General features: G+C 44.4%; 1 protein-coding gene across 9 annotated transcripts in view; it reads left to right on the plus strand.

Annotated features, from left to right (window-relative positions):
- The first annotated feature begins 15,566 nt into the window (after nucleotides 1-15,566).
- Nucleotides 15,567-27,947, plus strand: part of TNRC6A (trinucleotide repeat containing adaptor 6A) — a 79,500-nt gene continuing 67,119 nt past the window's right edge. For all 9 annotated transcript variants that reach the window (XM_075010452.1, XM_075010453.1, XM_075010454.1 and 6 more), the window contains exons 1-2: nucleotides 15,567-15,728; nucleotides 17,379-17,426. In XM_075010452.1, the coding sequence (XP_074866553.1) occupies nucleotides 15,724-15,728; nucleotides 17,379-17,426 (53 nt within the window). In that variant the 5' untranslated portion in view covers nucleotides 15,567-15,723. The remainder of the gene's footprint in view (nucleotides 15,729-17,378; nucleotides 17,427-27,947) is intronic.

The raw sequence follows: 27,947 nt of genomic DNA on the forward strand, positions 1-27,947 counted from the left end.
GCTTGTCCCCCTGCCCCTCCAGCCGCTGCCTGCCTGCCACTGTGTCCCTAGCGCAGGGCAGAACAGGAGCAGGCCAGTGATTTGATCTGTTCCCCAAAGGGGGCAGCTCACTCAGCTGTCAGATGTTTCGTGGAGCTTTGAAAGGGGAGGGGCACATGCCTGCAGGGTCGCAGAGATGAAAACACTGAGCAGAGCCATTAGGGTGGGCATTGTGGGATAGTGGGGGAAACCAGTTCTGTGGGCAAAACAAAGAAAAGTGTCTACTCTGGCACTTTGTCGACAGTAAAGGGAGGGGAAAGAAAAAAGTCTCACATGGGGTGGAAGTTTTGGGTTACCAAACCTGGGTATTTTTTCCAGCAGAAGTCCTGTTGCAGTGTGTACCTCTCACTGGTTTATCTCCCAAAGGCAGTTTTTGGCAACAAAAATTGTAGTGTAGACAAGGCCTTAAGATACTTATTTTACCACTTCTGTGAAAACCACAGGCAGTCATTTTCAAAGAGCTGTGTTTGTCTCCAGTCCTGCAGGCCAGGCTTGTCCATGCCCAGGCTGATGTGCCATCGTGCGCTGCTGGCAGAAGAGACGAGGTTTGGTCCCACGTCTCCGTGTGGGGCCAAACTCTAGGACAGCTCACACAGGGCTCGGGCCTGACGCCTGCATTTCTTGGCTGTTCTGGCTTGGAGTCTGACCTGAGTGTAGCTTTCTTTTCTCTCTGGTTTGGCCTTCTTGGTCTCCATGGTAACGTGCATTCCCTTCTGCAGAGGCATCAGGCTTTGCTTGCCACTTCCCAGCTCTGCATTTGTATTCTGCTCCTTTGTCTTCTGTTACGCCTTGGCAGCTAGCCAGGCCAGGCATCCATTTCAAAGCAGTCTTTGTTTTATTGGCAAAATGGCTAGTCAGAAATGTATGTGATTTAATCAGGCTGAGAACACTTTGTCTCCTGGCTTTTTTTTTTTCCTTCCCTCCACAACTGTAGCCTATTTGTTCAGTGGAGTAGAGTTTTACCTGAGCTCCCCATGGGAGGAAATACCATGGCTAGCAGCTCGGGCCGCTGAGAGAATCTCCTTCAGACACTGTGCACCAAGGAGTGGGGGCTGGGAAGGTAGATTTCCTTCCTTTTCCAGCTATCTATTTTTGACAATTCATTTCAAACTCAAACTTGCCATTTGAAAGCAGTCTTGTATGTTTGGGGGCTTCCTGAGAAACCTGAGAGCTGACACCCCAACCTCCCTTCTGTGGATAGGAGAGAAGGCACCTGAAGAGGAAGCAGAGACCAGAGTATGGCTCATACACTTATCTTACCCCCTTGTTTGCCTGCCTCTGCCTTCTCCCTATAGTCAGAGAGGGAGGGTCAAACACTGAGCAGCTGTAGGGGAGTTTAATTACCAGTGAACTCCAAACAAGCCATTTTTCTTCCTCTCTTGAGACAGGTTTGAGTCTCAGCAGATGTGGTGGGTGTGCATGTGTTTGTGTTTTTAAAAGTATGTAAATAGATATGCAAATCAGATGGGCCCTTGGACTCCTGGCACATTACCAGTGTGGCCCTGGGTATCAGAGATTTGAAGTTCTTGCTAGTGAAACTGCTCCAAGGCTGAAGTCTGCTTTGTTGCATTGAAACTGAGCCCTCACGTTGCAATGAGGTGGCATTGGGGGCTGCAGAAGGAGGCAGTTGCACTGCACCAGGCCTGGCTAAGACAATCAGTAAGTGTCAGCTACCTGTATAGCACGAATGTCAGAGATGTGAAGGGAGGAAAAGAGGATGGAGATTGTGAAATCTAAAAAGATTTGGGACTTTGGTCAGTCCCAGATCAGAAGGAGAACAGCCCTAGGCACAGCATGTGCTCAGATCCAGACATCACTGACACAAGGAGAGAACTTGGCAGCAAAAGGGTGGAAGAAGTTATACCACAAGCTGGAAGAGAAATCTCATGTCCTAACCAATGCCCACCCTCTTTCTTAGAGGACCCTGATCCAACCACACCTATCACTTCTCCCAAGAAGAACTTATTATTAAATGTACATAAAAACCACATGCGTGTTTCCTCTTGGATTTGCCAGAATTCCTGTGGCATGATGCAGATTGTTAGTTCGCTGGGTGCCAGGGATTATCTTGGCTAGAGAGGAACCAGATTTACATATGTCTGTGCTATAAAGTATAGAAGCAAGCATGCCAAGTGTTCCGGTTGCGTTACTCTACTGCCAATCAAGCAGCCAAACCAATGGCAAGAGCCTAACTAGTGTAGACACCAAAGGTCTGGCCTTGGAACAAAGCCCAAACCACCCCATCCCAGGCTACTAAGGACAGACTGAGTGTGATGTGCCTCTCCCCACTTCCAGCTGGCAGAGGTATTAGCAGGCTCGGGGTTCTGCAATTAGCCATGTTTAATCTGCACTTAACTGTGGCTGAGAGCAGCGGGAGCAGGAAGGAGGGAAACTGCTTGCACCTTTGGTCACTTCCGTTGTGGAGAGCCCATTGTTCTGTTCTGGTTGTGGGCAGGGGACGCAGCTGTAGGAGGACAGAGATTCCATGTCTCTCACTCCCAGCTGTTCTGTTTTTATTACAGCAGTCGGATACGTTGCAAAGCATGGGCCTCACCACAGGGATCACTAAACATCCCCTGGCGCTTTTTGCTGGAGTAGGGGTGTAAAGCCCCATGTCCTAGACAAATGCCAGTTTAGGAAATTACATTGCCCCTCCTTAAATTCCTTGTTTGCTGTGTAGCTGGGCGCAGGATATTAGAGAGATGAGGCTGGTGGGGTAATACCAGTCTGTGGTTACGTGTGCACAGGAAAGAAAAGCCTATGGATGCTCCATGCCCCTGACTCCGGCTGTGGGTCCATGGAGAATTCTGTGCTCCAGCTGGATGCCAAGGTCTGGGACCCTCCCAGCTCAAAGGGTCCTAGAACCTGAGCTCCGGCCAGAGCCTAAGTGTTTACACAGGAATGAAACAGCCTCTCAGCCCGAGCAGCTGTCTAGTTGCTGTGTAGACTGATTCTGTGTGTCTCTCACCAACAGATGTTGGTCCAAAGACAGATATGATCACCCCCACCTTCTCTCCTTAAGTTCCTGGGTAATTCAATTGACTACCATATTCCCCTCACTTCTTGTCTTAATTGCTATGCAGCGGTGCTCTGCGGGACAGCTGCGGCAGTGTGGTCACCAGGAAAGTGATTCCTGTTAGCAGACGGATGGGAAGGTGCTTTGGGAGGAAATGCCCTGTGGGAACTAACCTCTTGTTGCTGTAATGTAGCAGTTGGAGGGCTTCCTTCTAAACAAGATACAAAATGTCTCTGGTTTCCTATCTGAAACTGTTCAACTGTGTCCTCCCTGTTCATAGCAAATGATAAGTACTGCCGAGAAGGAACCATTGCTGTCACGGTGGAGCTGCTCTGGCAAGCACAACAGCGAGGGGGTTCAAAGTGAAAAGTCTGAAATAGAGAGTGGGGCCCTGACATATTGCTCCTGCGCCAGAATGCTGCTGGCCTGTTCTCGTGATTCTGACTTTAGGGAGGACTATGACTAGCTGCCGGGGTTTAGCACAGTTTGCCAGTGATATAATAATGCATGTGGCAGCTGGAGGGCAAATGGATTCCCTGCTCTGGAATGGCTGGGAATGGAAGTAGAGAGGAGTCAGTTCCTGGGTTTCTTTATGCAAATAGCTCACTTTTGCAGGAGGACACGTGGGAAAAAGAAGTACAGTGGGTCTGGGTCAGCTTAGCAGAGCCTAGTACAGGAAATCGTTCCAAAGAAGGAGCATCAGAGACAGCTCTTAAATATACATAGCTGGTAGATGGTCCCAGCGCTGCTCAGGTCCTTAACACAATTAATTTTTGTTTTTTGGAAAACAAACAGAAAATGTACAGGCTTCATTTAAAACCAACAAGAAGTCCTGTGGTACCTCACAGACTAGCACATTTTGGAGCATGAGCTTTCGTGGGCAAAGACCCACTTTGTCAGGTGCATGATGAAGCGGGTCTTTGCCCACGAAAGCTCATGCTCCAAAATGTGCTAGTCTGTGTGGTGCCACAGGACTTCTTGTTGGTTTTGAAGATACAGACTAACCCGGCTACCCCACTGATAGGCTTTGTTTAAATCATTGCTCTGGATGAGGGTTTGAGGATGTGGTTGCCCCGGGGAGAGCGGATTACCCCAGACCTCTCTCACTGCAGCAGCTTGGGGCCAGGTGAGACGCGCCCCTCTGTGGCTGCTGCAGTTCCAGAGGGTAGAGCCTGGGGAGGGGTGCGTGTCCCCCAGCTGAGGCAGGTCCAGGTTTGTCTGCCTCAGCGCTCCCCAGCCAGCGTGAGAAGTGCTGCAAACTGTGCACTTTACCCTCACTCCGCGAAGAAGGGGAACAGCCAGTAATGTCCCCATGTGAACCAGGGGGAGGGGCTCCAGCCCTCTGCCCTCCTGGAAATTTGCGTTGGGGAGCACTTTGGCTTGGGAGGTTGGAGGCTTGGGGCTGAGGCACTCCCAGACGAGGGGGAAAGAGTGCCCCCAGCCAGCCCCTTTCACCTTCTTAGTGGTTCTGTCTCTCTCCTGTTTGGTTTTACAAGACGTGCATCCCATTTCCTGGCATAACCAAATGCTCTCAAATACATCGTAGACCGTTCACAGAAACGTTCTCCTTGTGCTCCTTAATGCATTTTCTGTACATTGGTTCTCCAGATAACATAAGTGACTGCAGTTGTTCCTCATGGCCCATTCTTTCCCATCACAGAGCTTCATGACGAATTCCTACATGCCGTGGAAGACATGCAATATCAGATTATTCCTGGACTGATTAATAAATTCAAGGGAATATATACTAGAGGTGCGTCTTGATACTCTTGCATGCTGCCTTTTAAATAATTATATTATTCTGCGACTGGGTGATACATTATCCTCACCACAGGAATGCAAAAGCCCAACAATGCAAAATCTTCCCATTCCTGAGACGTCCCAAACCAGCTGCTGTGTTTGAGATTCATGTCTTGGCTACTGCCTGTACCATTTGGGAAAAGTCCCTTTCAATCTGTGTGGATGGAAGAAGATGAACTCAGATCAATGGGGCTTAAGAGCTTGGATTTTACACAGCCTACATTAGAGTTTTTCTTCTCAGGCTGACATTAGCTGTTGGATCTCTGAGTAGTGAACATTATTTTAAGTATGCATCTGAGAAAGTGCTCTGCGATTTTATGAAAATTATACTTCAGAATACTTTTCTGCATCACTTTTAGTGCTCTTCACAATCATTAATAAATTAACCTCATGCTTGTGAGTTATTGCAGGTCAATGTTTTTTAGTAGGTTCTGGAAGCTGAGACTCAGAAGGTGAGTGACATGCACAAGGTCCTATGACAAGGCTATGCCAGAGGCAGGAAGAGGATCTAGGGATAGTGACTTGTGGTCTAGTGTTTTAATTGTTGAACTTCAGTGTTTGCCTGAAGGCAAAGAAACTTTACTGTAGGATGCCCACCCAGCCTGGGACAGTCACAGGAGGTAGTTAGTGCCAAAGCTCATGCTGGAGTAGGTGTAACTGTTGAACGAAACCTTCTGTAGCTCCATGCCTAATTCTCTGTCGTTGAAGAACTCACCAGACTACTATCGTTTTGAACTCCTGCAACACATGAGATTGCTGGGGCAGAAGAAAATAAGTTTGTGGAAGAGTAAAGTAGTGTGTACTGTTATTGTACAGAAGCGCAAAATTAAATGGCTCAAATCTGCAAGTAATCTAGCTGCACTGAGGAGTGGTGCCATGAAATACATAATTTAAATAGCCATTGATTATCAAGAGATTTATTCTCAATAGATAATGGCCTAAGAGAGTTTGAACAAAACATTGGCAGCCAGCCCAACAACTGGAGTGGTCCATCTGGGCCAAGTTATATGTGTATCTGCCACCTAGACCTAGCTAGACCTCCTCCATCCATGCTGCTAACTCTGCATGCTCTGTTGGGAACCGGTTACACTGGCAGCAATGCCTTACCATTGTGCATTGTGTGGGGGATGAAAAGACTCCACATAGGGGAGAGCCCAAATATCTATGCTTTCATTTAAGAGCCCCACAAGTCCTATTCAGCTGACACCAGCCAGCAAGCATTTTATTGCATTGTAGGTGTACCCTGAGACCCTGATCCAAAGCCCATAGAAATCAATGGAAAAATTCTCCTCCGGTCTTGGAAGCAATTCCAAAATAACCCAGATCACTGAAGGCTGGGCAGTTCAGTTGGGAGGAAACTGCAAAAGGAAAAGAACAACCAACACTGTTGCAAGCCATGTCGTATTTCTTTGGAAGTGCAACAGAGCCCTGATAAACAAAGAGAGATTGGAAATGTCTATTGTACTGCACCACTCAGGCAATCAGTAGGACATAAGGAACGAATAATTGGCTGAATGCAGAAAGAAATTTAGGCTCAGCAATTTCATTTTACAGTTGGCAGCTTTCCCAAATCCAGACCAGGGAAAGCAAGTTAGGCCAGGTTTAAAACACAGGGAAAATCCTTATCTTGCATAATTTTTGCTGATTTAAAGGATAAGATTAAATCCTCATTTAATAACCCTTATTGGCTGCTCTCTCAACTCTGATTGCCCTGTGCAATGGTGATAAAGCTGGAAATGCAAGTCAAGCCTGGAGGCTAGGCAGCGAGGTTTTTTTCTTCAGCACGGCTCTAATGGTTGGTTGTTATTGTGGCTTGTCAAATAGGCACTGGCTGTTTAATCACAAGTCCTGGAATGAGATTTTTGCTCTTTGCTGGCAGTGTTCCAGCTCTTGTTGAAGGCAAAGCCAGATACTTCTTGTTCGCAACTTCAAAATCTGTCATTTTTTAGTCTTCCTGGTTAGTAGTAGGCATCCTTCAGTCTGCATAGACTATGGATCGCGCCCTTTAAAGTTTCAATTGAGGACTTCATTTACAGCGTCTATTGTGACTATAAAGACCCACACGAGAGTGACAGTCCTTGCTGCATCTCTTGCAGATGTAGTGGGTGTCTGGCAAGTCCTTATTGTGCTTTCTGTGCGCTCGCTTCTCCTCTGCTAGCTGTCTGATCTTCAACTCACTCTTCTGAAGGCCCTTGTGTAACCCCTGCCTCCATCTGCTGCGGTCGTCTGCTAGTTCTTCCCAGTTGTCCAGCTCGATGTCTACCTCTCTGAGGTCTCTCTTGCAGACATCTTTGTAACGCAACTGGGGGCGTCCGGGAGGTCTTTTGCCAGAGGCTAGCTCACCATACAGGATGTCTTTTGGAATCCTTCCATCACTCATCCTGTGGACGTGGCCAAGCCAGCGGAGTCGACGCTGCCTGAGGAGGGTGTGCATGGTTGGGATTCCAGCTTGCTCGAGGACGGCAATGTTGGTCACTCTGTCCTTCCATGATATTCCAAGGATGCGCCTGAGGCAGCGCACGTGGAAGACGTTCATCCTCTTTTCCTGGCGGGCATACAGGGTCCAAGTCTCGCTGCCATAAAGGAGAGTGCTGAGGATGCAGGCTCTGTAGACTTGCATTTTGGTGTGAGTGTACAGCTTGTTGTTATTCCACACTCTCTTGCTGAGTCTGGACAGAGTTGTGGCCACTTTTCCGATCCTCCTATTTAGCTCAGTGTCCAACGACAGGGTGTCAGTGATGGTGGACCCAAGGTAAGTGAACTCGTGGACGACCTCTAACGTATAGTTGTCAATGCTGATTGATGGGGATTCAGCAACATCCTGACCGAGTACGTTCGTCTTCTTTAGGCTGATGGTAAGCCCAAAGTCCTTGCACGCTTTGGAGAACCGATCCAGCAGTTTTTGAAGCTGGTCTTCTGTGTGAGACACTACAGCAGCATTGTCTGCGAAGAGCATGTCTCTGATGAGGACTTCTCGCACCTTAGACTTAGCTTTCAGCCTTGCAAGGTTAAACAGTTTCCCATCAGATCTTGTGTGCAGCAAGATGCCCTCTGTTGAAGATCCAAAGGCATGCTTCAGGAGGAGAGCGAAGAAGATCCCAAACAATGTCGGGGCAAGCACGCATCCTTGTTTGACGCCGCTCCTGATTCTGAAAGCATCCAATAATGCGCCGTCATATTGGATGGTTCCTCTCATGTCTTCTTGGAACGACTGGATCATCTTGAGTAACCGTGGAGGACAGCCTATCTTGTGGAGCAGTTTGAACAGACCATCCCTGCTGACCAAGTCAAAAGCCTTGGTCAAGTCGATGAAGGATATGTAGAGTGGCTTTCTCTGCTCCCTGCACTTCTCCTGCAGCTGCCTTAGAGAGAAGACCATGTCAACGGTAGACCTCTCTGCGCGGAATCCGCACTGCGATTCGGGGTACACCCTCTCAGCAATCTTCTGGAGTCTGCCAAGGATGACGCGAGTTAAGGATCCTACAAAGACTCATGTAACTATTGCTTATGCAAGAAGTCCAGTTGACTTCACTGGACTGCTTATGTGAGTAAGAATTAGTTCTATGAGTAAAGATTGCTTGATCAGTGCCTGTATAATAAGCCCTTAGCACAGGGCTAAGACTGTTTTTAAAATACTACAAAGGTAAATACTGTAAAGTGATCTGGGAAAGGAAGGTTGTTGCAGAGGAAGACACAATTTCTGTATGTTAACAAGATGACTGTTTCCCTCTGTCTGTCAGATCAGCTAATTTGGATTATTTAAGTCAAGTGCAATTTTGAAAACAATCTGTTTTGCTCATGACAGCTTTTTCATTCTGTGTAATGATGCTGAATGTTACAAGCAGCAAAGGGTTATTGACTGCAAATTCACCACATTCCCAGGCCTGCATTTCTTACATTGACTTATAAAAGGAGCCTCTTGTTTTATTTTCCCCAGACATTAGGTAGAAAGTATTTTCTAACATGTTGTCTTTACAACGTCACACTGAAACCCGCACTTTGTATGAAGACTTGGCAGCAAATTGTCGATAAAGGGAAAGGGTGGAGGTGGGGGGAAACAGTGAAATGATGCTAGGTTGTTTTTAACTATTTCTAGTCAGAGCATTCCTTTATCTTCTGCATTTTTCTTTTGTTGTTGGTTACATTATGTGAACATCCTAATGAAGGAGACAGTGACACTGGTAGTTCCAGAAGGAAGGACCATGTGTCTCCATCAAGGTGTCAGGTCAGAATCATGGGGTGAGGTGGCAGCTGGAGTGCAATACTGGGCAGAGACTAGGGGAAGGTGTGTGGAGGGATCAGTGACCGAAAGGATGTGTTTAATTAATCATGTCAATGGAACATGAAATGATCTGGCCAGAACTCACTGGGCAGGATTTTCACCCTTGGATTGGAGTTCTCATTATTAATAATTATTTGTAGTACAGTAATGTCTAGGAGGTCTAGTCACCCTTGGGCCCTATTGGCATCACATTATCTCTCCTCCTGTCGCCTGGTACAGAGACAGATTTCAGTGATAGGTTACACAGTACAGTTAGCAGTTCTGCAATTTCAGATTAGGAACCATTAGAGAAAGGGAAGATAACACACCAAAAACATCAAAATGCATCTATGTAAATCCATGCTAGGCCCACACCTTGAATATTGCATGCAGTCTGGTTGTCCCTTTTAAAATATTTATTAATATTGGAAAAGGTGCAGAGAATGGCAACAAAAATGATCAGCTTCTGTAGGTGGAAACATCAAAAAGACTGTGACTGACTGTTCAGCTTAGAAAAGAGGTGCCTAAAAGGGACTAAGATGGGGTCTGTAAAATTGTGAATTATATGAAGACAGTGAATAAGGAAGTGTTATTTATCCTGTTACATAACGCAAGAACCTGGGGTCACCAAATGAAATTAATAGGTGGTAGTTTTAAGGCAAACATAAGGAAGCCCGGCTTACATAACACACACTCAACGTGTGGAGCTCATTGGCAGGGAATGCTGTGAAGGCCAACACTACAAAGGGACTAAAAAAAGAATTAAATCAGTTCATGGAAGATAGCCCATAAGGGACCTAGTAGCCAAGATGGTCAGCGACAGAACCGCGTGGTGTAGGTGTCCCTGTCCCACTGGTTAGAGCAGGAAGCTGGGACCAGAGAAGAGGGGACTGATCACACAGTAATTCCTCTCTTCTGTTCATTCCTTCTGAATCACCTAGCACCAGCCACTGTTGGAAGACGGTACTGCGCTAGACAGACCAGTATGGCCATTCTTATGTAGCTGAGGACAGATGGCAAATACTGGCTGGAACTGACTCTCAACAGAATCGAACAGCGCAGTTTTGCTTATACAATTTCCATGAAACGAAAACAAGAGAGAGCATTAAGAAAACCTAGCCTGTCTTTTGCGAAGCTTGCACCAGCTCTTTTGTTGGAGTAACAGCAGAGTTACATTGGGAGAAAATTCCTCTGCTCCTAACTTGAATATTTCTGCAAGGAAAGGAGGATACCGGTCCATTGTGGATATAGACTAATGTTAACTTAACGAGTTAATGCTGGGTAGATAAGGCTGGTTGGTGAAAGCTTTATAATATTTTAATTGCAATTTTGTGTATGTATAAAAACTGAACATATTTGATTGTATTCTTTCTCCCAATCATGCATATATCACTTGTCTTCCTGTGCGCTGAACCTACAAGATACTACATATGAATGGACCTCTGAAATACAGGGGGTTCCCATCCATTTTGGGTCTGCTTGCACATAATAACTTGTAGGATCAGGGCCCTCAATTAATCTACTAGAAGACTTATCTGGCATTGTTTGGGACCTTCAGAGCCGCAGGCTGGTGGTGTGAGGGGTGCAGAAATCAGAGCAGGGTCTTGGGGGCATAGGGGGCTCATGGCAAGAGGCTGAGGACATGGGTTGAGAAGCAGCTCAGGGCACGGGTGAGTGCAAGAATCAGGGCAGGGGATTGGGAGAAGGGGGAGCTTGGGGAAGAGGTGCTCAGGGCAGAGACTTCTCCCTGGGGGCAGCCCAGAGTGGGCCAGGGTGAAGGAGGGCACATAGGCTGGCCCTGGTGGTGCTCCTGGTGCAGAGGATGTAAATGGAGGTCCACAGGCCAGCCACAGGGTGGGCATGCTGGGCAGTTTGACAGTGTGGATGGGGCAGGCTGTGGCTCCTCGGGGCTGCGGCAGGGCTTTTTCCCTTCCCATCCAGTGGGGCTTTCTCCCCTTCCCCTCTCCATCCAGTGGGGCTTTTTCCAGCCCCCACTCTGTCTGGCAGGGCTTTCTCCATTCTTTTCTCCTCCCTGTCTGGTGGGGCTTTCTTCCTCTCTCTTCCCCTGCTCTGGTGCTGTGGCCAAGAGCTAAGAAAGGAGAGGTTTGAGGCAGGAGGGCCACTTACCTGGTCCAGTAGCCAGCAAGCCCGGGCCCCAGCTGGCCACTCTCTTGGTGGTGTGGCTGCCCCTCGGGATCACTCTGCAGTATAGCATCCCTCCTCTCTGCCCCCTCCCTTGCCATGTTCTGGAAAACATTCCCATTCCATGCACTTCCCATTTTCCTGGCACAACCAAACACTGACTTAGCTTTAAGGTAGGCTGAGGGGAAACTGCATACCAAAGTTGGTGGTCCTAGATGTTACAATTCAAGAGGAGTTCTTGAACAAACAGACACACAGATGGACTGACTCGCGGAGGGACAGATGCACTCATCTGTGTATATATAGGAAGGGAAACGATCTTCCTATGTATTTGTACAATAGGCCTCTAGGCAGTACAGTAATAGAATGTAAATATTAAATCCCTCTAAATCCATTTCCTGCTGTTAGTTGTGTTCTTTGTTTCCTTACTATGTTTTCAGGGCTTGGAAAAGGAAAGTCATATAATTCCTGTTTTTTAAATAGTTTTATTTTCAGATTCTTACGGCTCCAGTATTCTGGGTTAAAAACACAGCAGGCCAGGACAGTGTCATTTGCAAATAAAAATATGTGTCATAACATGGTGCCTTCGAGAATGCAATCAAAAGTTGTATTGCACTGCAAACTTCAGATTTGCTATCCACTATAACCCCAATACTCCTTTGGCCTTATTGTTTTCTAATTCTCTCACTCTCTTTATTCCTCTTAATCCCTCTGACTAGCACCATTTGCCTAAATTCATCTCTGGGGTAACTCCACTGAAGTGAGTGCAGTTATACTTGGATGAATTTACCCATTTTTTTGCATTATTTATTTTCTACATCCGAGCCCCAGATGACTCTGTATTCTTATTTGTATTATTATTTATTTAAATACGCTTTTCACTTTTTAAGTTCATGCCCACAATGAGTGAGATACTCTTCTAACAATGAAGAAAGCATAGTTCCTCCCTAAGGAGCACATAATCTAACAACTGACAAAAATGGAGGAAGTTATGTAATATTTTAGTAGTACAGTCAAAAGGGGTGCTTGGCTATATCTCTGTAATATTAAATTATCACTTTTTTTGTATTATTTGGTCCCAACTGCTCATCAAATATATCAGTAAGTACACTGATTCCCCATCCTTTGTTGTCTAAAATAAACTGGTTAGCCCCACTTTCAAGGCCCTCATGGTCTATCACCGGTCTATTATCTCTGACTACCAAGATCCCGTCTCTTGCCTTTGGATGGCCCATGATGTCATCCTCTGTCACTTTCTTGTTAAAATTTTAAACAAACAGCTCTGTGCTTCATTCCCCAGTGCCTCTGATTCTTGGAAGGAGCTCTTTATGAGCATCCACAAAGACACCTCATTATTGTCCTTGAAATGTGTGCTTTTCCATGATGTTTCTACAAATAACACTTGACAATGCATAGGCTGCTTAGGGGGAAGACTCTTGCTTTTCAAGCTGACCAATAGTGTCCCATTTTCCCATTTGTCTTCTTGTTTTATTTTTACATTGTAAGCTCCTTAGAACAGGGAGCATCTTTCTGTGTTTGTACAGCAGCTAGCAACATAGAATCTTGGCCCATGACAATGGCTCATAGGTGCTGTAGTAATATGAATAACTAATTAGTGTCAGTAATAGGATTTGTGGCAGAAAAGTCTTCAGGAATGACCAGAATGCAGAGTGAGTAGTGAATAGAGTCTATGCTGGTGAGCTTCTTTTCCATTTCTAGCACAATCTTTTTATCTATTTTACTTACCAGTCTCTTGCAAAACTACATTAACCACTTCTTGTTCCTTACATTCTTCTTTCTAGAGGGATTGCAGATGGCTTACATCTGATGCTTATTGAGTAAATTAATACTAATTCTTAAAAATGTGTTTCTTCTCTTCGTTTAATACAAAGTTGATTACACTGACTGTGCCTAGAAAATAAAATAATGGTCAGAAAAAATTCTGTATGGCAACGCTGTGTGCTGTTACTCTCATACCTACTTCCTTTGCATCTTCCTAGGTTGCTACAGAAAATGAGTCTCTCTGTGTGGGGTACTGGTGAGACATGACTTGGAATTCTGTTCAAGTCCAGCCACTTATGTAACATAATGATGTTGAAAAATCAGATCAAAACTTACATGGGCTTAGGACTGACTTTTAAGAGAAAAAGCCCCTGTCCATGGTGGCGCCTATGGTTCCATACAGAGTTGCCATATTTTATATGATCTTTTAAGCATGGCATCTTTCGTACTGCAGTAGAGATGGTTGTGTCCCAAGGGTACTTCAGGGCAGTTTTATGATTCTGCAGGATGCAGGACTCCAGCCAGTGCCCATTCAAAACTGGGATTGACCTATTGAATATGGTGATATTGTGATATTGACCTATTGAATATGGTGATACAAATTCCACAGGTCTCATACGGATGCAGTTTAGGCAGGCCTCATGTTCCCTATGTACATAAATAAGAAGGATTTTCATGGTAGGGGTTTCATGCCCTGGAAATGGAGTTTTTGCATGCATTGTGTGTAATTTATACATGAGACAATTAGATTTTTTAAAATAATTTCAACATTTACTGTCAATCTTTATTTTAAGCATTATTTTACATTTATCTATTGATTTTTCACAGTTGCAGGAAATTAGAAAGGGGTCAGACAATAGTTAGTGATGACAGTAGATGCTGAGATTTAAAAAATTAAAATGTTATAACCCTTACAATACAAAGTGTCCACCTAAGAATGGCCATACTGGGAAGGACCATTGGTTCATATAGACTGGTGCCAGATGCAGAATGAACAGAGGGAATGAACAGAACAGAGTAATTACCAAAACCCTTGTCCAGTCCAAGTCTCTAGCAGGACACCTACAGGATGAGGTTCTGTTCCTGACTCTCATGGCTACTAGCCAGGGAAAGACCTGTCCTCCATGAACTTAACTCTTTTTTTAACCCAGCTATATTCTTGGCCTTTCCAACATGCCCTGCCATTAAATTTCAGTTGGTGGTACATTGCATAAAGAAATACTGCTTTATGTTTGTTTTAAACCTGCTGCCTTGTAATTTTACATGGTGACTCCTGGTTTTTATGTGAAGAGGTAAATGACACTTCCTTATTCCTTCTCCACACCATAATTTCGTATACTTCTGTTGTGTCTACGCTTAGTCATCTCTCTTCTAAGCTTCTCCCCACCCTTTCCAATGGAATTATCACCTCATAGGAAAGTATTTATAGTGTTATACCCTTAATCATTTTTGTTGCCCTCTGCTCTTTTTCTAATTCTACCTTCTGTGTCAAAATATACAGTAAATATTAAAGTTTTCAAGCAGCATTTTTCTCATTTTGCCTTTCTGTAAGTTATGATTACCATTGATGAAACTATTTTTTCAGGGCTGTGTGTGTAGTGAAATTGATATTTGCTCACAGTTGCCAGTGAAAAAGCTGCTTCTTCCATACCTACCTCTGAAAGAGCAGTTCAAGTCTCAGGTTAAGGTGAAGGGATTCAAATAAGGGGTACACTTTGGCTTAGCTACTGAGGATGGGGGGCTTGTACCATGGAGCTCACACTGTAAGGGGGTGGGGTGTGGTACTGTAATGTTATGGTGAAATAGGGGATCTGGGAGGTCAGACTACTTGGCCGTCCTGTCTACACTGGGAGAATGTGCTGGCGTGGCAGCGCAGGGTATGAAGCAGTGGCAGGCAGGGGCGGGTGGGATTTATATCACACTCCTAACACTTCGCTTGAGGCCCGCAAACCCTTTATCTGCAGCCCAGGCGCCACGAGAGGCGGTTCCAGGGCGCTCTTTGTGGTGTAGTGTGGGGGAGCCGAGGCTGCAGGGCTCAGGCCGCGGTACGGGGCTTAGGAGGCGTCTCCCTCTCTCGGGGAGGGCGCCTCACGCGGGCGGGGGAAGTGGGGGTTCTTTGCACCGCGTGTGGCCCTCCGCCAGGGTCCCGGCCTCTGGCCCCGCACTTGGGGCCTTCGCTACCGGTGCCCTGTTCTCGACCCGGGCCGGGGCTCCGCGGCTGGCCGCAGCTCAACAGCCCGCCGCTGGGGCTCTCCTGCGCCGCTCTGCCAGCGTGGCCATCCCTCCCGGAGGGCCCAGGCACGGCACGGCACGGCACGGTCGTGATGTCAGGAACCACCCCCCCGCGGACGGCTGTCCGAAAGGGGGAGCGGCGGCTCCGCGGCGCGTCCCCCGCAGTTGGGCGCAAGGGCGGTCACTGCCCTCCTAGTTGCTAGGGCGCCATGTTGGAGCATTTGGTGCCCCGGAAGTGATGTCTGCAGGGGAGTTTCTCTTCCGGTGCGGCGGGCCAGCACCGGACCCGGCCAGGTTAGGACGGAGGCAGGAAATGGCGACGACATTGCAGCAGGAGCTGCCGGGCCCCCGAGCTCCACTGTGCCGGGCCCAGGCCTCCTAGAGAGTCGCCGAGCCAGCGTCGGGCCCGGGTCGCGGCCATCCGGGGCCGGACTCCGAGCACTTTACATACATGAGGTGAGAGGCGGGAAACGTGAAGGGCGCGGAGGGGGCGCGGCGCTGGGGAAGGGCGGGGGGCGCCGGGGAATAGCGCGGGGCTGGGGGCGCCCCGAGATGGGGGTTAGAGGGCGCCGGGGAATCGTGCGCAGGTGTGGGGCTGGGGGCCGTGCACGGGCGCGGAGATGGGGGGCTGGGGGCGCCGGGGAATAGCGCGGGGCTGGGGGCGCCCCGAGATGGGGGTTAGAGAGCGCCGGAGAATCGTGCGCAGGTGTGGGGCTGGGGGCCGTGCACGGGCGCGGAGATGGGGGGCTGGGGGCGCCCCGAGATGGGGGTTAGAGGGCGCCGGGGAATCGTGCGCAGGTGTGGGGCTGAGGGCCGTGCACGGGCGCGGAGATGGGGGCTGGGGGCGCCCCGAGATGGGGGTTAGAGGGCGCCGGGGAATCGTGCGCAGGTGTGGGGCTGCGGAGCCGTGCACGGGCGCGGAGATGGGGGGCTGGGGGCGCCCCGAGATGGGGGTTAGAGGGCGCCGGGGAATCGTGCGCAGGTGTGGGGCTGAGGGCCGTGCACGGGCGCGGAGATGGGGGGCTGGGGGCGCCCCGAGATGGGGGTTAGAGAGCGCCGGGGAATCGTGCGCAGGTGTGGGGCTGCGGGGCCGTGCACGGGCGCGGAGATGGGGGCTGGGGGCGCCGGGGAATAGCGCGGAGCTGGCGGGAGGCGAGGAGCTGGACGCCCTTCGTTTATTCCATGGCCTCGGAGTCAGTTGCCGGGCAGCCACGGGGGCAGATGGCTGATGCGCCCCTCTGGCCCTGGAGTTGTAGCTGCCGTCCGTGTCCGCCTCCCAACCTCCTGTGTGCCGGCCCGAGTCGGGCTGCGCTGCCGTTGGTTCCAGTTAACTCGTCCCTGCTGCAGCTGCAGCGGGGGCTTGGGCGTCACTTGGTTAAGTCCATGGCCGTCTCTCTAGCTCATGCTGCAGAAGGGGTTCCCAACCCCGCGGAAAGTGTGGCTGTAGTCGGGGGAGAGAGTGGTGTTCTGCTCCCCAGCTCCGTCCCAGCCTGGGCCAGGCTGGCCCCCCCTAGACGCAGTTCCGTGCATTGGTAGTTAATTCTGCACAAGCTAAACAAGTGCTGTCAAACTGCTTTAAAAAATCCTTGGGTTACTGTGGGATAAAATGCATTAGACACCTGACTAGAATGGAGCTGGTGTCTGTTTGGTTTTAATCTCCTGCCCAGCATCTAGTTTTCCAGAGTTGAAGGTTTGATCTCTTGTGTTCATATATCATTAATTTCTGTCCCTGTTTCACAGTCAGGCCTCTGTGGCATTTACTGCTTATATCTTGCCTTCTGTCTCTTGTTAGGTTAACAGGGTTAAGCATAGTTGTTCCTTGTCCCTTTTTTAATAGAAACAGCTCTTACACTTTTGGTGGCTTAACAGAAGGTTTTAAGGGAGTGTGAGAAAAACAGATTAATTGGTGTCTGTATGTTTTTGCTCCATCCCTATTTCCGTCCATTCAAATATAAAATCTGTGGATTCCAGTGTTCAGAGATCATTGCTTGCATGTCCCCGGTGAGGAACCATCACGTGGGGATCAGTGTGTCTTTTAAACCCACCCCAATTATATTTGTACTCTTGTTCTGTTGACATGGTAACCAATATCTTTTTCTGTTCCAGAGAATTGGAAGCTAAAGCTACCAAAGAAGTTGAAAGAAAACCAAGCAGGTAAGATATGCATTTGAATTTACTTCTGTGGTTCCAGGGCCTAGAGTTCATGTAGCTATTTTTTTCTTCTTCATGGAAACAAGCTCTGACTCTGGAGCCTTAATTTCATGTTAGTTGCTAGAAAAAATTGTTGACTTAGAAGTGTAGCTTTCTCATAGTGGAACCTTTTCATTGTGTCATTTGAAAATGTTTGCAAAGGTAAACTTTAGAGAAGTCTGCTCTGCTGCATATGCTTAACTAAAGTAAATGTATGCAGTGTTGAAGCTGTTTTGATTTCTGGATATTAGGAAGACATGGTGGACAAGACAATCTTTTACTGAACCAACTTCTGTTGGTGAAAAAGATAAGCTTTAGAGCCTACAGAAAACTCTTCTGTGTGAAGTTGGTGCAGTACCGATATTGTTTTATCTTTGTTTGTCTGTCTGTGTGACTTTTTGGCTAATTAAGTACATCATAATTTAAATTTTATAGTAAAAACCTTGTAAATGTAAAGTGTGTCTCTTTGCAAGAAGATTGCACTGGTTCACACGTCTCTTGTTTAATGAGTCTTTCTCTTCCACTTTAAGTTGTTGCTCATAAAGTTACACCAACTAATGCAGTGTGGGGCGGATGGGGAGATTGTTTGCTTGGTTGGTTGGTTTCTTTTTTTTAATCCTGTCAGGTCAGATAGCTTTTTGTTAAGGGACTAGCCTGGCCCTTGAATTTAGTGTAAACTGTATCTTGCTAGGCAGCTATTAGTTCTTATTTCATTGTGTTCTTCCTATAAAAGAATGAAAGTATTGAATCTTCTGTTTGTAAGAGATTTTTCTGTCCTGATCTGTCTGAAAGCTGCTACATAGTATATGGCAACATGAAGTATATGCAAGTATTATGTTTCACTTGTGTTCAATATGTCATTTTTTTGCTTATATCTTGTTTTGTCATGGTGATATTCTTGCACATTCTTTCAATGTTCATCATATTTCTTGTTTTCTCAGTTTTTTTCTTTGATTTTTTTCTTCTTTCTGTTCTCTGTGGATTTAGTTAGAACCAAAAGAGGCTTTTGCTCTGAAGGCTGAATGTTTTAAAGTTCAGACAAAAGCAGAATGCAACTGCTAGAATGAAGTGTTATTTTTTTTAGTCTGCTTATTGCATGTAGTTCACTTTCCAGTTTCAGTTTTCAGCTTTTTATAAAAACACTGTGAAAGCTGAAGAGCCTTCTAATTCCCTGATACACCTCATCTTGTGTAATGTGAATAGCTGGCATTCCCTGGTACACCTCATCTTTTGTAAAGGGTAGCTGGTATTTCTTGTTAAATATTGTTGTATTGAGGGAGGAGATGATATAAATTGGAAACTAAGGTACAATTTATGCAAAAGCTTTAAAATAAAATTCTTTACGTAAAATTCTTACGTAGGAAATTTCAGGGTCATTGTCAAATGGAGCCCACTTGAAGGGAACATTCTCGTTTTCAAATCTTAAAGTAACCTGCATAAAAATTAAAACATATCTAAACAGGGCTAAAGTAAACCCTAGTTCTGTGTTGAAAGGACCCACTGCACGTCTGACACTATATAAATAATGGCTGAAATGTGAAGTTTGGGTGAAGGAGAAGGGAATACTAATTTAAAATATTCTGATGAAAGATGTAGAGCCATCAAAATATGGATCACTAGTGCATTAAGAGTGTTCTTGCCTTTTGTAGCATGTGAGGATTGAAGGGGGGTAAAAGTGAGGAAAATATAGAACTACCACTTAAAATCAGTAGTACATCCACATCTTGAATAGTGCAGAGGTGGTCACCCCCTTTCAAAAAAGGCATATTGGAATTGGGAAAGGTTGAGAAAAGGACAAGAAAATGATCAGAGGTTTGGAACTACTGCTTTATGATGAGAGATTAATAAGTCTGGAACTTTTCAGTTTGGAAAAGAGACAACTAAGACTGGGTTCATGATAGGGGTCCATATAATCATAACCAGTGTAAAGTATTATTTATTCCTTATAGTGTAGTAATCAGGGGCTCACCAAATGAAATTAATAGGCATCAGATGTAAAACACAAGGAAGTATTTTTTTCACACATCAGTCAACCTGTGGAACCCTGGAGGATGTAGTGAAGACAAAGAATATAACAGGGTTAAGAAAAAACACTGTATTAGTTCCTGTAGGACAAATCCCTGTCCATGGCTCTTAACCGGCAAGGTCAGGGAATGATGTCCCTACCCTGCTTGTGCCAGAAGCTGGAAATGGGGAGCAGGGGTTATTTGGTGGTTGCCTGTTCTGTTCATTCCCTCTGAAACACCTGGCACTGGCCACTGACAGAAGACAGGACACTGGACTAGATGGACCTTTGGTCTTGTCCTGCGTGGCTGTTCTTATGTACATAAACTGTGTGTTTTGTCAAAGTTAAATTCTGTGTGACAACAGTAGGGTCAGAGTGTAGCATACTGAAACATCTATAAAGCATTTGAGACATTCTAGAGTGGATTTTCAAGTTAGTATTTTAAATAGCAGTTGCCTTCAGGTGAAGCCTTTAATGTTGTTCAGCAAATCCATACTTCATTCATGAAGGGAGTTTCATCACACATGCTTCATAGCCTGGATACAAATTTAGTATATAGCACACTTCAGCTCTACTTAGTAGGTCATACAATTATTTCTGTATTTCCTATGCAAGTTTATTTGATGAGTACTATTTCTCAGCAAAGCATTTTTGAATTTCTCTGTGTATTATTTGAGGGACCACACTAATTTCCAGTCCACACTAGAAGAAGGTAGATGGCACTTCTGGCAAATATATCCTGTTGCTGGCATTGCATATAGCAAACTGCATTGGTATGATGATCTTAACAGTATGTGTTTTGTTTTTGTTTTGGTTTGGTTTTTTTGTGAGTAAAAATTACATGAATCACTCTACTATCTGGAGTTACTGTATTGGCAAAAGATTCTTGTTCAGACCTGACCTTAGTAAAAGGTGTTTAATGAATTCACTACACAGTATGTTTGAGTCCCGTAATTAATTTAAATGGGTGACATATACGATTAAGAAGCACAGTGAAGTGGTAGGCTTCAAACATGAGCGAATAGTAAATAAGCTTTAGTTAATGTATGTCAAGTGGCTGTTTTTATATAGCTGCTAATTTACTTATTAGTTCTGTTTTACCACCTTTACTTCATTATTACATAGTTCTAACAAGTCTCACTCTGAGACAGCAAGGGTTGGGTAGTAGAGAACATATAATGCTTTTATTGTAGATTGCAGTTTAAATTAGTATGACTCTGGATCTTCTCTCTCCATTTTCTTAAAACTTTGTGGAAGCCTTTGTTTTCAGATTGCTGCTCAGTCCCTAAGAAGTGTTTGAATTAGATTTCCCTTATGATTGTTCAAAATTTTTATTCTGAGTTTTAGCCTTCTTTTATATTGGGCTTTGGTAAATTACTGAAATACTCAGCCTCTGCCTTCCACCAGTCTCTTTTTGCCCAACTTACAGTAAATTAATTGATGATAATAAATGAGTACTTAAGATGTTTGTTTTAAAAGCAAACATTCTACTGACTGTTGCCACTTCAGTTGTTATGAGGTCTACCTCATTTTGCAGGTATTTTTAGTAAGTTTTTATGGGGAAAGTAATATGACTTACAGTGGTTTATAAGATTATTGCAAGATTTGCTGACAGTGACAGTGAAAAAAGAAGATAAAAACCCAGATGAAGTGAAATGCAAAGGGTAGAATCTATGTAGATAAGAGTGGACTTGCTGTTACTTGTTTCTCCTGACACTGAAGATACACAATGTATGACCAGAAGGAAGGATATGTGAGTTGGTAAAGGTTTCACAGTGGGAGCTAGGGGGAAATGTAGAGTACCGAGTATAGAAGAATGGAAAGGAAATCTTAATTGTTGTCACTCCCATCTGCTTTAAGTAACTGCTACTGTGGTGTCAACAGTTGTCAGCTTTTTAACACAAATAGATAATTTCATTTCCTTGCTTTCATTCATAAAATAGTGCATGTCCAGCAAGCACTTATATTATTCTCATCTTTCTCCCTTTTGGCAAAGCCTTGCTAAATTTAAAAGCCAGGTGTTTAAAAACTTCTGTAAAAATTTCTTATTGGTGGAAGTTAAAATACCAAACTTACAGTTTTGGAATAGAACAAAATGGATGCTCTCATGTTCCATTTCAGAACATGCTCCTTTATGCTGTGTCCCATTGTCCTCCAAGTTCCCCCTTAAATATGTATTTCTTCCTGAAGCCTGTGTGTGAACTTTAGGCCTCCATTTGAAAAAAATGGTATCTGTTTTAAAACATGGAGCTAGTTAGAAATGCCTCTCCACCACAGGCTCATGATTTGTTTGTTATTCAGTTTCCATTCTTTGTTCATATTTTGTCTGTGAAGCCCACATCCTGCAAGCACTTATGCACATGCTTTACTATAATCATGTGAGCAGTCATAGTCAAGTCAGTGACGCTGTCTTTGGCAAAACTGGTGTGGTTTTTCAATAATGTTAGTTTAATCTGATAGAAAATTCCTTTTATTGCTGTCAGGCTAACACAAGGATAGACGATATGGTCCTGTATTGTAGCAACCATAAAAAGAGCTTTCTGATCATTTGGCCTAGGTTGTGAAGGCTTCATGCTCAGCTTGATGGCATTTCTTTTATTTGTAATTTGGTAACTTTTGAGAGCTTCATTTGATAAATTTCAGGGAATGGTCATAAGAATAGTCATCTGAGGTCAGACCAAAAGTCCACTAGTCCAGTATACCGTTTTCCAACAATGGCTAATGCCAGATGCTCCTGAGGAAATGAACTGAACCAATAACTGTCAGTGATCCACCTGCTTCTGCCTATTCCCAGCTTCTGACAGAGTGTAAAGTGATTGGTGAGGAGTGATTTTCCTTTTACAAAACCACGTCATCTTTCCCCCCACCAACAAATTCTGTATGTCTGACGGTTCTGTTCTTTACCTCCATTTCAACCATTTTGTCCAGTAGTGAAGTTAGACATACTGCCCTATAATGGCTGGGATCACCTCTAGAGTTCCTTTTAAAAATTGGTGTCGTAGTACCTATCTTCCAGTCAGTTGGGAGATGATTTAAAGGACCAATTAAAAACCACAGTTAATAGTTCTGCAGTTTCACATTTGAGTTCTTTTGGGTGAACGCCATCTTACCATGGTAACTTATTACTACTTAGTTTATCAGTTTGTTCCAAAACCACCTTAGATGATATCTCAATCTGGAACAATTCCTCAGATTTGTCAGATGAAAAGAATGGCTTTAGTTTGGGAATCTCCCTCACATCCTCAGCCATGAAAACCAATGCAAAGAATTAATTTATTTTCTTTGCAATAACACTGTAATCCTCTAGTTCTCTCTTAACATCTTGATTGTCTCGTAGCCCCACTGGGTGTTTAGCAGGCTTTCTGCTTCTGGTGTGCTTTAATGAAATTGCTGTTACTTTTTTGAGTTTTTGGCTACCTGTTCTTCATATTCCTTTATCCTTCCTAATTACAGTTTTACACTTCAAGTTGAGCCTCTATTATGGTGCCTTTGAAAAGTTTCCATGAAACTTGCAGAGATTTCACTTTTGGTATCAAATCTTTTAATTTTTGTTTATCTGATATCCTGATTTTTGTGTAGTTTTTCTTTCTGAAATTAAATGGTCTTAGCATCGGTGTCTAGAACTCTGTTGATTTAGGAAGAAATGAGGTACACATGAAGCACTTGCCATCTGTTTAGCACTACTACAGTTTCAAGTACCTCTACAATCATCTATAGATCAAACAGCTGGTTGATGGCAGCCATTAACATTTTCCAGCAGAATACTCCATCTCATACATGCATATCTTGACAATTTAATTTGTTGACATCTTGGATGATTTATCTCTCATACAGTTGATGGATTGGGAATGGGGAGCTGCACACAACCTTTAATATTGGGGTAACAGAATGGGGGTGGCCAGAGCCTTTGTTGTGAAGAAAAAATGGGGGAACCCTGCCATTGGGTGATGGGACATGAAAGATCACACAGAACCCCTGTCAGAGGGATGCTGGGGGAGTTGTCGGTGAGTTGCCGATATATATTATAAGTGGAGGAGAAATTTGGCACACAGAGAGCTTGTGGGGTGGAATGGAGGAATTCAAAGAGCTTTTGGCATGCAAAATGGCTCAGAGAGCTAAGGAGTGCTTGAGGTGCTAGTGCTAAAATAATGAGATAGAAAACAAACAAAAAAGTTCTCTAGTACCTTCAAGACTAACAGTATTATTTATTGGGTGATGAGCTTTCGTGGGACAGACCCACTTCTTCAGATCTGGAGAATAACTATTGATAATAAATATTATTGTTAGTCTTTATGGTGATACAGGGGTGTTTTTTTTTGTTTGCTTGTTTTTTGTTTTGTGAAGATACAAAGTAACATGGCTACCTTTCTGTAACTAGGTAGAACTAACTTGTTTAATAATCACACCTCTTTTGCCTATCAACACAGGGCCAATGTGACTGTTCACATTCTTTATCTATCCTGAATACTAACTGCATGACTCTAACATAAATGAAATACAGTAACTTAAGACCATAAATGTTTACAAGATGGGATCTTAAATGTTAAGCACTTGGGCATTGATACTGGTTCACACACAGGGTAACTGTGCATGTTTTGCTGATGGAAGTTCCGTAAAAATTACTTTAATCTGCTGATCCAGCTTGAATGGTAACAGTGACTCAGGGAATCAAAGTTGGACTGTCCTAAGTAGCTTTTTTTTGGTGTGGAGATAAGGATCTGAATTTATAGTCTGCACAAGCTCTTCAAAATGTTTAGTCTTGGGACTAAATATCGCACATTAGCATTCCAACATATAAGCTGTAGCTCATGTTATGAATTACTCTGATTAGCATATCAATTTGCTACACATTTTACTGTTGTGTAAGGGGTTGTTAAACATAACCCATTATTCAGAATGCTCAACGCTGACTGCTGTGTTGTTGAACAGGTAATGTTAAACAAGAACATCATGCAACAGCTGTGTATTGTTAATTGGAAGACTACATATTTAAAAACTTGAATGGAGGAATTTAATCTTTGTAAAATCAGAAGACTGAAGGGGTGAGCACTGTGTAAATAAATGGTTAATTTGAAATCAGTGAGGTGGAAGACATTGTATAGTCAGATTTTCAAGGTATCTTACAGTTCTTCTAATTTAGGAAATCTCTATGGATTCTATTTAGGAAGTCATCTTGTAGAACTGAGAGTAAGGGTTAAATGGCTCAGAATAAATCCACAGCATTTTTAACTGGACACAAGAATTTTATTCTTGGAAACAAAAGCAAACTAAAGAAAAAAACAAAATTATGGCACGCAATTCACAAATCATGCCTCCTTTTGTCTGTATTGGGTCCACACTAGTTGCAACCTGATCCTGGTTCTGGGAGAGTCTGTTTTTAATCCAGATCAGCTATCCCATCAGCCTCAGTCCAAAGGGATTATACCAAATTCCCACCCTGAGCCATAAGGTAGTCTACAAAGAAATAAAAAGCCTGCCGTAGTGAGTCTCAAAGCCCAGGTCAGGTGACTTGGGCTCAAGGGACTCCAGCTGCTGGTCTAAAAATAGCAGTGTGGAGGTTGTGGCTCAGACTAGAACCAAGGCTCTGTAAGCCTTTTACAACCAACTTTCTTACTAACCTTTGACTTTATGTACATTTACGTATGAAAATTATGTAAGAATACTTACTTAATCGTATCTGTTTTCACCGGATGATCTGCAAAATTGCAGTTCTTTGAATTGTTGAAATAATTTTTCAATTTTGGACCATAGCTTGGTTTTGTTTAGTTGTGGGTTTTGGTTTTTTTATGACATTTTTGTGTGTGTGTGTTCAATATGGTTCTTTGGTGCCTTGGTTGGGAATGGATTTTTGTTGGTATTAAAATAAGATGCTTTTAGCAAAGTGAGTGGATATATTACTAAGTTTCTTTTATGTATGAACATGTTTTACATGTGTAGGAGAGATGATCACTTTTGAACAAAGTAATTGAGAGAGTGGCATTTTTGTTGATGAAAGATGAGATTATGCTGTCTTTCAGAAATTTTAAAATGAAATAAACACCACATAAACATTGGAACTCTAAGTGTTGAAAACATAGGAGAAATGTTGAGAATGTAGAGTCTATATAACTGAGTGATTTGACCATCAAAAATTCCAAATTTAGGGTTGGATGTAGATTTTATGTATATGTCAACTGTCTGTCACACATTACTTATACCTGAAAATATTACATGTACTGTTGTGAGTTACACCTCAGATTACAATAACTGCAGGAAGAATAAAAAAGGGGAAAAAATCATGTCAGTTTGCTTTGTCAACTTGCCAGTAGAAACCTTAGAGTAGATTTGAAACTGCTTGTATATATTTACCTTCACTATTTACTCTTTTGGTTGTGGATTGGGGCAGGGGACCAGCAGTGGCGGTTTCCAGAGTGTAATTGAACAGTCCGGAAAGATGTCTTGGGACTCAGTTGGCCAGTATAATTCTTTAATTAGATTTCAAGTTAACAGCATTATTGTTTCATATGCAGATATCATACCTCTCAGTATTCAATTGTGTGACGGGGGTAGTCTCCTCAGTTGCCTTACAGAATTGCAGATAATTACAAAAAGGTGTGAGTGAGCTATGACTCTGGTAGTATTAATGGCACCTACTGCCATATTTTGAACCTAAAATATAGCAGTGCCCTTGATGTCTGTCCATTCACAGTGTAGAATGAGTGGTTAGTTCAGCCCGGTGGTATTAGCTTCCAGTTAATAAAATATCTCATTTCTGTAGAATTGCACACATTTTCCATAAAGCTGCAGTAAGAATGGCCTTTACAATTTTACTTTGCTTCATGTTTTTAAATTACTGGACAAAATATTAGTGATGTTAGTTTAACAGCAAGTACTGGTAACTTCCTGCTAGACTAAATTAATATTGTATAGTTTGTCAAAAAGGGAAATTATTTGTAAACTAGAAAACCATCTACAGAATGAAGGTAGGAAAGCTCAGAAAAAGTGCAGCTGCAACTGAAATGTCATACAGTAGACGCTCAGATACCTCGGGAATTTGGCTATTGTAATTCTGAACAGGAGGTTATGGGGAGGCAGCTGGAGCCACATGAAGCGGGACAGGGTAAGGGAAGAAGTCAGGGTTTCTGATCCCTGGAGCACTAGACCTTTGGGCAGGTAGCTCAAGACTTCTGTCCCTTGGGAGCACTGGGGCTCTAGACTTCTGCTCTGTGATGCCATTCCTGGGTTTAGGGGTGGGGCAGCACTGGGGCTCCAGGCTTTAGTTACGATGGCAGGTGCTAGAGCTGTAACCAGTGTTACCCTTGTAGCTGGAGCTCCAAGCCCTGCTGGCCCCTACAGGGCTGAAGCTGACAGTGGAGCTCCAAGGCCAGAGCATGGACCCCATCATCCCCAGCTGGGCTGAAGCTCTGAGCCCCAGCACTCCCCTTAGTCTAAAGTCCTGCACCCCAGGCTTCTAAGGGTCAGAAGCCCAAGGTGGAGGGGGGCCTTGCTGGAGCACTGACTCTCCCTCCTTGTGCCCCACCATAGCTGCAGCCCCAGCCCTCATATCTGAAGCCCTGAGCTTCTGTGCCTATCCTTCCAGGCTGAAGCTCTGAGTCTTGGTGCTGCTGAGGGTCAGAAGCCCCAATGTGCCTCCCATCCCTGCTGTGGCTGAAGCCCCAACGTAGTACTATTTGTAGTATGCAATTTGTTTGTCTCTGATGGATTACTTTCAGTTCTACAGGGTGTTCACTAGACTGGTAAGTCAACCCTGGTGTTTGTACCTTGTGCAGTTCTGCTGTACTGCATTTTAGGTTATACTTCAGAATGAACTATTTTGGTAGCATTTTGTCTAGCGTCTTATGTACCCACATGTAGACATCTCTTAGGATATAGGACTGATAAATGTCATCTAACCTTAGAAAGTCTAGTTCATACCAGGCCATTGGAGGCTGACTAGTTGAGTGGCTAGTAGCTAGTTGTCATCTCTTCTCACTCCCAATCCCCATATTTTCCCTTAGCTGGGACTGTGAGGTGTGGTTTTACATTTAATCTATGTTTGCTGGCAGAAGGAGTACACAGTAGGCAGAGGTGTGTGTTTGTAGCACTTGAAGTAGTTCACACTGAACCTGCTAAAACTTTAGTGGAATTCCATCAGGTAGGGGACTTGTAAAAACATCTGTTGGTTTTGTGTTAGCAAAGACTCTTTTAAAATGAACTAGCACCACCTTGTGGGATTAATGCGACTTTAATATAGGCTGGCCAACTTCAAAAGCAGTTTCTCCTCTCTTGGTGTTCATGCCTCCACAGCAGGTGCTGGAAGTAGACCTCATCCACCCTGACTGAATTGACCTCATTAGCTCTGACCTTCCTCTTGATTGGTACTCCCTTTTTATCATGTGCCTGTACATTTATACCTGCCTCTGGAATTTCCACTCTACTGCATCTAATGAAGTGTGCCTTTGCCCACAAAAGCTTATGCTACCAAAAAATCTGTTAACCTA

The sequence above is a fragment of the Carettochelys insculpta genome, chromosome 16 (assembly GCF_033958435.1).
Source record: "Carettochelys insculpta isolate YL-2023 chromosome 16, ASM3395843v1, whole genome shotgun sequence".
Lineage (NCBI taxonomy): Eukaryota > Metazoa > Chordata > Testudines > Carettochelyidae > Carettochelys > Carettochelys insculpta.